A 9,608-nucleotide genomic window follows, 5' to 3' on the forward strand; every position below is an offset into this window, starting at 1 on the left:
CATACGCAGAGAGGCGATGCTGCAATTGTTTTTTTATTGGATTTTGTGGGAATATTTCCATGCAATTTTGTGGGAATATTTCCATGCAATTTAATGATGACTGGGCCCATTCTCTCAGTTTCCGTCTATTGTCTTTTCTGCTCATTGACCCGTTAGCTCTCCTAAATGCAAAGCACAGGGAAGGAGGAGTTTCTGTGTATTGAGTGTGAGAACATAAACCATCAGTTTCTGCCAAATTTAAGCTTTTCTTTATTTCCCCTATTGAAGCTATGTGTGGCAGGGCAAAAGCTTTCCAAGTGCAGGCAATAACATTCTTAAGACTTCAGACTGCTTATTTCCACGTTCACTCAGAGCTTTGTCCAACAATAGCCATGGAATAACACTGACCTGTGAGTTGCTTTCCTGCCACTCAGATGCAACTGTGAAGCTTGCAGCAAGCTGCTGTAAGCTATCTCCCTCTGTGGCATCAGAAGCAAGAAGCAGAGTTACTGTTAAGGGAAGAAATAGTTTTAAAAGTCTGAGAAGTACTGGAGTAATAGGTTAGTAAGGAGGGGTGGGATTCTTCACAGTTAATGTAGTTATTCATCTGCCCTGGCCACCTTCCTCTTCCTTTGCAGGCAGAGGGAAGAAACAGGCACTTCTGAGAGGCAGTTCATCTCTGTCTCAGGCAGAAGTCTCCTGAAAACTAGATGGCTCACGCTCCAGTAATGCTTCGCTGCCCCTAATTACAAAGGGTGTTGAGGCTGACTGACTTAGGTGCAGGTGTCTGGGCTGGAGCCATCTGAAGCTGGGTGAGTTTGATCCTGGCCACAGGTCCAGGTGGCAGGTAGAACAGTAGACATCGTTTTTTCTAGAGAGAGGAGAGGCAAGTTGAAAGGCCTTGGCGTACCGAGGGGTTGTTCCCTCTCTTAATCCAGCACCTTCTGTGGTCTCTCAAGTTTAGGAGGATCCAAGAGGTCCAATCTCCTACTGGGTTGCCTAAAGACTTTGCCAGTGGGTTCTTTTCCATCCCAGCTTTCAGTATATTCAATATATGAGTCCTTCAGTTGTACCTGTCTGAACTTCTGCCTTTATCATCTTGCTCAGAATTTTACATTTACTCAGGGCTGTCGTCTTGAAAGACTGCAAACAGAAGAGTTTTTGTAAAATGCTGCTGTCACCTTCATCTCCCCATGCTGTTCCTTCTCTGTGTCCCCCAGAGTGGTGAGGACATTCTTTTCACTGGAGTTATTTTGAGTGTGTAACCAGGGTAATGCAATTATAGGCATAACTGGTAACACCACCTATAATTAAAACTGATGAACTGTCCCTATTATATGCCTCTCTTTTTCAGTTACTAAAACTTCAGTGGTCCAGACTGGAATTTTCCATGCTGTGTGTCTGCCTCCAGCTGGATCCTTTTGGGTTCCTTTCCAGCTATTTCAGAGAACAAGCTGGAAGGAGGAAAAAAGACATTGTGTCCATGGCTTTTTTTCTAGTAGTCCATCAAGCACTTAATTGTGACAGTCTAGCTGCATGTGCTTTTTGCTAGCCTCCTGGAACTACTCGTGTGTGGCTAACTTACAAAACTCTGAAAAGAGCTGCACATACCTGAGAGGCTTTTTGGAGGGCGGCAGCTAATTTTTCCAAGGATTTAATGCATACTATAGCTGTGTCGCTATAGAGGCATGATCCGTCCAGGACAACTGCAGTGATTGAGCAAGCAAGACCTTTCCTGCGAGTGTTTTTCCCAGGGCTGTGGTGCTGGAGAAAAGGAAAGCTCCTTTCTGTGCTCCGTCTCCCCGCTCTTTGTGTTCAGGCAGTACGGAGGAGACCACAGCCTGACTTGAATACTGAGAAGTATTCATTTGGGACAAGGAAGCAGAGCCAGCAGTGGGAGGGAGAAGCACAAAAGGAGGTATAGCCTTGGACAACAGGCAAGAGGGTCTATAGACAGGACTGGATCTTGGAACTGAACCCAGGCCCATACGTCAACACTGCTGCTGTCCAACAAATCCTGAGAAAGTAGCTCGGCGAAAGCCTGTGTGTCCTGTGATTGCGAGCCTCTAGGAGGAGCTTGCACGCTGCTGCTGCCAGCCTGGCTGGGGAGCAGACCTGGAGGCCGCAGCCCTGATCTCTGCTGGTGCTCGATGCTGTTCCCTGTGGTAGAAGGACGGATTTCTAGAAAGTTTTGGAACTGCCTTAGAATATAGTCAGGAAAGCTATGTGATCAGAAGTTGGGAAATGGGAGCAGGGCAATATTGCCCTGTATATTACTTTCAATAGGAGATCATCACCTTATTTATCTGCACAGAATCCTAATTCTGCCATACGGCTTTCTGCAGGGCTCACGCTCTTCATTCAGTGTAGATGGTGCACTGTAGATCGAGAGTTCTGCAGGCAGGGAAGCTGTTGTCTGTAGTGTCCAGGAAGGTCCCCTACTTATCCATGGAATAAATCAAGCAGTTGCTGAAAGACTGTCTTGAATTTCTGCTAGCAAGCCACACTGGAGAAGCAAAATTTGTGTTCACCTTTGCAGAGCTCCAGTGGGGCGCTTAGCACAGAGTGGTTCACTCCTGCTGCCATCTTAGTCCCTCTTGCTTTCTAGGTGCCTGTGATGTGTGTGGAGTAAACCAGTAAAATCAGTAAGCAAGCATTAGTGTGTACAGTTGAAGTCTTTGGTTTTAGGTAATGAATATCTTGTAATGTTCGGAGTCTGCTGAAACTGAAGGACTTGGCATTTGATGGGTTGCTGAAAGTATGTGGAGGTGTTTTAAATCTTAATTACACTGCATCGAGGCAGGTATTAACAAGGGTGAAAAATCAGCAGCATGAGCTAGTCTTCCTGGACCGCCCTCTCTGATCGGCAGAGAGAAAGGGAGGTTCGTCCAAGGGAGCTAAGTTAAATTAGAGGTTTGGAGGAGCCTTTCTCCTTCTAGTGGCAATGCAAGGATCCTGGTTGGATGAATGTGAATTTAGCCTTTGTGGATGTCCCATCAGTGTGAGCCCATCACTGGAGACTTGTGGAGAGACGCGAGCTTAGTATCTCCCAAAGTACTCAAGCTGTGTGAGACTTCCAGCAATTTGTATCTGTGAGCAGTCCACGCTGTGATGGAGGGGTGCGTGCGGAGCAAAGCATTGCGCTTGTGTAGGATGCTACTGGTACACCAGCAAATAACGCTGGGTTAGATCCTGTTCTATGGTCCCTTTCTACGTGGTGCACTTCTGTGAAAGTATGGACTGTGCTTGTTTAGGGCTCTGGTCATGGACATTATCGAAAGCAAGATGAGGTTGGTTCAGGCAGTTGTCATGGGGAGTTTTTCAGCTTTGACTGCTTGACTGTCACTTCAGGGTCCTTCTTATGAAGACTTTGGTGTGTAATAGATATGAAGGCTTTTGCCTGCATTTCACTTCAGGTTAATATCTGCAAAATGCCACCAGTAATCAGTGGCTAGTTGTCCGATAATTTTTCTTTATCAATTTTCTTTTCCCCAGGTATGTGATTACAACATCTACATGAATAGTTACACTTAGTCATCTGAAATCTTTCATTTTTATAGCCCTTGCTTCTCTCTAGGAATTTAGGTAACCTTTATGGTTTGAGGAAGTTTTCCGCTTTAGTGACAAACTTTTTTTGTTTTGTTTAATGCTCTTACTTATTTGAGAAGTATCTGTTGGGGTTGCAATAGGTATTAAAGTCCTGACTGGAAGGAAGACAACTCACTAACTCGATTGGGCTTTAAGATAAGAGAACAGGTCTGGGTTATAGTGACTGGTGAGTTTGTCTGTAGCTGTAGGTGATCAAGGGGAGAGGATTGTGAGAGGGTTCCCTTCCCTTTGCTGTCACCGTCAGGTTACTATGATAGCATCTCTTCTGTTGCAGATGGATGTACTCCACTTATGTTGGCATCTCTGCGTGTGGGCAGCTCTGATATCAGCGAGGATGATGAGGATGCGGAAGATTCCTCAGCAAATATAATAACAGATTTGATCTATCAAGGCGCCAACCTGCAGGCCCAAACCGACCGCACTGGGGAGATGGCACTGCACTTAGCAGCCCGTTACTCGAGAGCAGATGCTGCGAAACGTTTGCTGGATGCTGGTGCAGATGCTAATGCACGGGACAACATGGGACGGACTCCCCTGCACGCAGCTGTAGCTGCTGACGCCCAGGGTGTCTTCCAGGTAAAGCAACTGAAGAACCCCTTTTAGAGTAGCTGTGCTCTGTAATTATGTGAGCCAGCCCAAGCTGCACTCTGTTCACTCACAGCCTTGCTCTCATGCCTTCTACCGTGTGATGGCCAGGTGAAACTGTATTTTATGTCCAGTTTCCTCAGGTATTCATAGTTTGAAGAACTCAACATGCATGAATCATCAGGCATGTATTTATTTGGTCTGTTTGCCCCTGTCGCCTATTATCTGGGTCCTTGCATTTCAGTGCTCAGGCTGGTTTTTAATTAGAAAGTTTCACTTGAGTTTCTGCCAAATCCTCAGTTTTTGTCTGTAGTGGTATTGAAAAAAATCTGTCTTCCCCCATTGTCCAGATCCTGATCCGTAACAGAGTGACGGACTTGGATGCTCGGATGAATGATGGAACAACCCCATTAATTCTGGCTGCACGTCTGGCTGTGGAAGGAATGGTGGCCGAGCTAATTAATTGCCAGGCAGATGTGAACGCCGTAGATGACCACGGTAATGTGAACATGATGTACTGGGCTGGGCAAATATTTGTCATGGTGTGAGCAAGGATGGGTGGGCTTCTGCCCTCCCAGAGTGTGGGTTGCTCATAAATCCTGTAGCTAAATCAGAGACACCAGGGTCTCCTGTGGATGTCCTCCCAGCAGTAATGGACTGCAGGCTGCTGCACAGTGGCTTGGTTAGACAGTCCTGGAAGAGAAGCAGAAGAAATACGGGGTTGGATATGCTGGGATTTTCTGGACTGCAGATATGATTCTGTGGATACGTAATTTAAAAAATAAAAGTAAAAAAATCCCAGAGCAAGTGCTGAAAGTCCCATTGCATCTTGGTAATATAGGGGTATGTCACAGCGTGGTGATTTCCAAAGTGTAAACATGACTTCAGGACATGTTCATGTGCTGTCAGCTGCACTGCAGTTGCTTTCTTCCCTCAGTGTACTCTGTCCATCTTGGTGCTTTAGAAAACAGCTCCTTGGTTTGTTACTGAAGTTGTTGGGTTTCTCTGCAGGTAAATCTGCACTTCACTGGGCTGCTGCTGTCAACAACGTGGAAGCAACACTAGTGCTGCTGAAAAATGGAGCCAACAGAGACATGCAGGATAACAAGGTACAGTTTGAGTGTGCTCACCATGGCTGTGCTTCCCAACTCAAAGCATCTCTTTGCTATTGGTAGTGAGCTACGTTCAGATTTTCTATATTGGGTGCTCAGTGCAGGTCTTCCAAACGCAGACCATGACTGGAACTCTCCCCAAGTGCTGGATGCCTTGTAGGATTTCTGATATGGCAGAGCAATTCTCTTCCTTGTCTGGCCAAGTCCTGGGCATCAGTGCTGTCCTGCTTTTCTTGCAGAAATAGAATGCAATACACAGTCAATGGTGTGTGAAAGCACCAGGGTGAAGTGCTGCTGGTGTCAGGTAGCTGGATTCCTGTTAGCAGAGAGCAGCAGTCACGTCCTGTCACATTTCCAGGGTTCTCAATGCTGGGTGGATATATAGGGGAGAAGCCCCTCTGAGAGAGTCTGCACTGTGCAGACCTCCAGTAGCTTCACTGCTAGTTTTTGCTGTGTCTTAGTCCTTGATTTCCTTCCTCGGCCTAGAGTTTCTTTTTTGGATTATTATGTATTGTTCGGTGGATTTTAGAGCTAACCAACAAGCTGCAGTTCCTTACTGGTCTGTTTTAGTCCTTCGTACCTTTCCCTCATAGGGGACAATGGGAGAAAGGCACCAGGTGCTTTCACAGCTCCTCCAAGGACCCATGGCAGAATAGTGCGTTTCCTGGTGGGATAGTTTAGCCTGTGTGCTCCACTGCCATGTACGAAATCATCTCCTGTAATCTGCCTTTTTCAGTGCACACCTCTCAGGGTGGGTTGTTCTTGGAGACAATTAATGCGACGCTGCATTAAACAGTGCTTCCAGGTGTTGCCGCACTGTTAAGAGAGTGTTGGCTGTAAGTCAGTCCCCTCACAGTGAAGCCACTAAAACACTTATTCCCTCTGTTTTCAGGAAGAGACACCACTCTTCCTTGCCGCTCGGGAAGGCAGTTTTGAAGCAGCAAAAATCTTGCTGGACCATTTTGCCAATCGAGACATCACAGACCACATGGACCGCCTGCCCCGAGACGTGGCCCAGGACCGGATGCACCACGACATAGTGCAGCTTCTCAACGAGTACAACGTGGCTCACAGCCCCGCTGGGCACCCTGGTGCCATGCTGAACTCTGCCCTCTCCCCGGTCATCTGTGGCCCCAATAGGTCCTTCCTCAATCTGAAGCATGCTTCGTTAAGCAAGAAGTCACGAAAACCGAACGCCAAAGGCATCATGCCCACGAACCTCACCAAAGATGCAAAGAGGAGAAGGAAGAAGTCTCTCAGCGAGAGCAAAGGGCAGTTTTCGGAGAGCTCAGTGACCCTGTCACCCGTTGATTCCCTAGAATCGCCCCATGCTTTTGCATCCGAACCAACATCGTCTCCTGTGATGCCGTCACCGGGGGTGTTACACTCGTCGCCCAGCTCACTGCTGACCGCTCCGTCGGTGCAGGCTGCACACACGATGTCCTTCTCCAACCTCCATGAGATGCAGCCCTTGGGACGTGGATCCAGCACCGTGCTCCCGTCTGTCAGCCAGCTGCTTTCGCAGCACAGAACCACCCCTCCTAACAGTGGGCTTGGCAGGCTCCGGCCAGCCAACGTTTCCACCGAATGGATGAACCGTATGGAGGTGAACGAGTCCCAGTACAACGAGATGTTTGGAATGGTGCCGCAGGTGATGCATTCACACCCCAGTGTTTCTCAGCAGAGCGGTTTGGTTCAAGCAGATACAAAGCACATGGGAGTGTCCAGGGAGTCTCTCCCCCCTATCATGACTTTCCAGCTGGTTCCCAAAGGTGGCATAAACCAGCAAGCACTGCCACAGCAGGCCCAGTCAAACTGCGCTCAGAACATGGCTGGTCCTCTTAGCTCCATGTACCAGATACCAGATTTAGCTCAGCTGCCCAGCGCCTCGTTCTCCATGGCTGCCATCCCTCAGCAGGACGGGCAAGTGGCTCAAACGGTCCTCCCGGCCTACCACCAGTTCCAGAGCTCAATGGGGAAGTACCCAACGCCTCCGTCACAGCACAGCTGCTACTCCTCGGCCACAGAACGGACTCCTAGCCACAACCGGCACTTACAAGGGGAGCACCCGTACCTGACTCCGTCACCTGAATCTCCAGACCAGTGGTCAAGCTCATCCCCACACTCTGCCTCTGACTGGTCTGATGTGGCAACCAGTCCCAGTAACAACCAGCGCGGGCCGGCGGCCGCTCACATGACAGAGCAGCAGCGGAACAACATGCAGGTGTATGCCTGAAGGCTGGCCAAGGTGAAACCCCATTAAAGTGGACTCCAGAACTCATGAAGGTCTTCCAGGATGGAAATGAAGAACCATTTTAGTATCCAAGAGTCTTAATGAGCCCAGGCTGTTATTTCCTTGGAGGGACTGTGGTCGCTGTAGGCTTGTATTCTTTTTACGCTAAGCAGAGAACTGTAGAAGCTGGTGGTGGAGAAGACCAGCTGGGTCACTTCTAACCAACTGCCGTGCACCTTGGGTGTGATTGCTGTCTACACTGGATTCTCCAGTCTGCTTTTAAATATGTTCCACCATTTCTTTGGGGAGACAGCTCGTCAGCTTAATGCATCTCATGGTCGTTTCTCCAGAAATTTAGCCAAAACCAGCTTTGTATCCTTATTTTGTTATTCCTTTGTTACCCACATAACCTCTCTCTGAAGCACCTTCTACTAGTTCTCCTCAAGTTCAAGTTGCCTTGTCTTGACACAGCTCAGAGCTGCACCCACATTCCTACCCCCCTCCCCCCTCGGCCACTCTTGCTCAGCAAGCGAGCCGGACTTCCCAAAACACCTGCAGGTCAAGTGACACCTTCTGTCACGCAGCTTCATCCTTTCCTCTTCAAGAGCCTTTGTCTTGTACAGACCCACTAACACCCCTTAGCGTTCTCACTGCCTGACCCCAGGTATTATGAGATTATATATACATATAGTCTTCTCGTAGGTCTTTCCCCACCCCCTCACAAAAAAAAAAAAAACGCTGGTCTGACCTGGTCTTCCGCCTGCGGTGGCCTGTAGGCACATCTCTCCTGTGTTGCACGCCTTCCCTGAGACACACCTGACCATTTTGACAACTACCCTCCCCGTGCCCCTGTCCTGGCAGGTGTGTCCGTGACCGCCTTCACGGGCTCCCGTGTGGGAAGAGATGCCCTGCAGCTGATACAGGCCCTTTGGGAAACTTTTGGGACAAGCACGAGTGTTTCAGAACTTGGTAACACAAGCTCCCAGCGTTCTTGCACAGTACTCCCCGCCCCTCCATCCAAGGGTTGTCTGTGTGTCCTGTCCTCCAGATACCATATGCTGCCTCTTTATGGTATTATAAAGAAGTGTCGAGGATGTCATTAACGTGTTTGCAGTGTGTCCTTCTGTGTCAGGAACGGCGTCCAGCCCTTTGAAAAGCTTCCCTTTTGCTCCAGCCCTGGGGCAGGGCTGCCTTGTCTTCCCTTCCCAACGAGGAGACTGCAGCACTGACTCCCAAGCAGGCTTCCAGCAGCAGCAGCATGCCTGAAGCCAGGAGCTGGGCTTAAGCGGCAGACCAAATAGCTCGGAAACCGTTGCCTAATGCAGTTTGATTAACAGGTTTGGGGCTGTCCTCTGCTCTCAGCTTCAGCCTGTATCAAGATTTCCCAACTGAGGTGCCCCACTTGCCCTGTGGGACGGTAGTGCCATTTGTACTGCAGCTCCCCCCGATATTTTTGGAGTTACGGAAGCCAGCTGTCGCTGACCTTAGACAAACAGCCGCTCTTTCTGCTTTGTCCGCAAGAGTAATGCTTCCCTGGAGGGCTCTGAACCAGTCAGCAGCCGAAATGAACATTTCTAGGGATGGTTTGCTCCTACCTCTTCGGGGGAACCCTGCAGACACGCATTCCAAAGAGATCGGGGCTGTCGGCTGCCGCCAAAGGACAGAGAAGGCTGCTCCTCTCCGAGGCAGCGGCCATTCAGCATCCTACCATGTACAGTATTTTCTCTGATGTTTCTTTCCATTCTAATCAAGAGTAAAAGCTTTTTCTTTCGATTTGACTCAATGGTACATGAAGGCAGGGCCTCAGGAGGAGCTGGTTCCCGGGGCCGTCGTTTTGGGCTGAAGTTTTTAATTCTGAAGTTAACTGCTTTTTACGACGCGCACAGCGTTCCCCGGCACGCTCGCCGCAGTGTGTCCTGTGAAGTTTAGCTGCAACCGACTCTGATCTCCAGGTGGGAGCCCACAGGCTCCTGGAGGTCTGTCCAGGTACATGTTTCACTGCAAATAATGAAGTGTTGCTACATCAATGCTAAAGAAACAAAGGGCTTTTCCTCATTAGCCCCAAATAACCAAGTGCCTTTTTATATATG

At 48.9% G+C, this 9,608-nt stretch overlaps 1 protein-coding gene across 1 annotated transcript in view; it reads left to right on the plus strand.

Moving 5' to 3' along the window:
* Nucleotides 1-7,949, plus strand: part of NOTCH2 (notch 2) — a gene marked incomplete at its 5' end in the record, with an annotated part of 75,165 nt that extends 67,216 nt beyond the window's left edge. Inside the window, 4 exons of the mRNA XM_010281991.1 lie at nucleotides 3,863-4,164; nucleotides 4,524-4,671; nucleotides 5,185-5,282; nucleotides 6,178-7,949. Of these exons, the coding sequence (XP_010280293.1) occupies nucleotides 3,863-4,164; nucleotides 4,524-4,671; nucleotides 5,185-5,282; nucleotides 6,178-7,521 (1,892 nt within the window). The remainder of the gene's footprint in view (nucleotides 1-3,862; nucleotides 4,165-4,523; nucleotides 4,672-5,184; nucleotides 5,283-6,177) is intronic.
* Between the last annotated feature and the right edge of the window lie 1,659 nt (nucleotides 7,950-9,608).

Source organism: Phaethon lepturus, unplaced genomic scaffold, assembly GCF_000687285.1.
Source record: "Phaethon lepturus isolate BGI_N335 unplaced genomic scaffold, ASM68728v1 scaffold21122, whole genome shotgun sequence".
In the NCBI taxonomy this organism is placed as follows: domain Eukaryota; kingdom Metazoa; phylum Chordata; class Aves; order Phaethontiformes; family Phaethontidae; genus Phaethon; species Phaethon lepturus.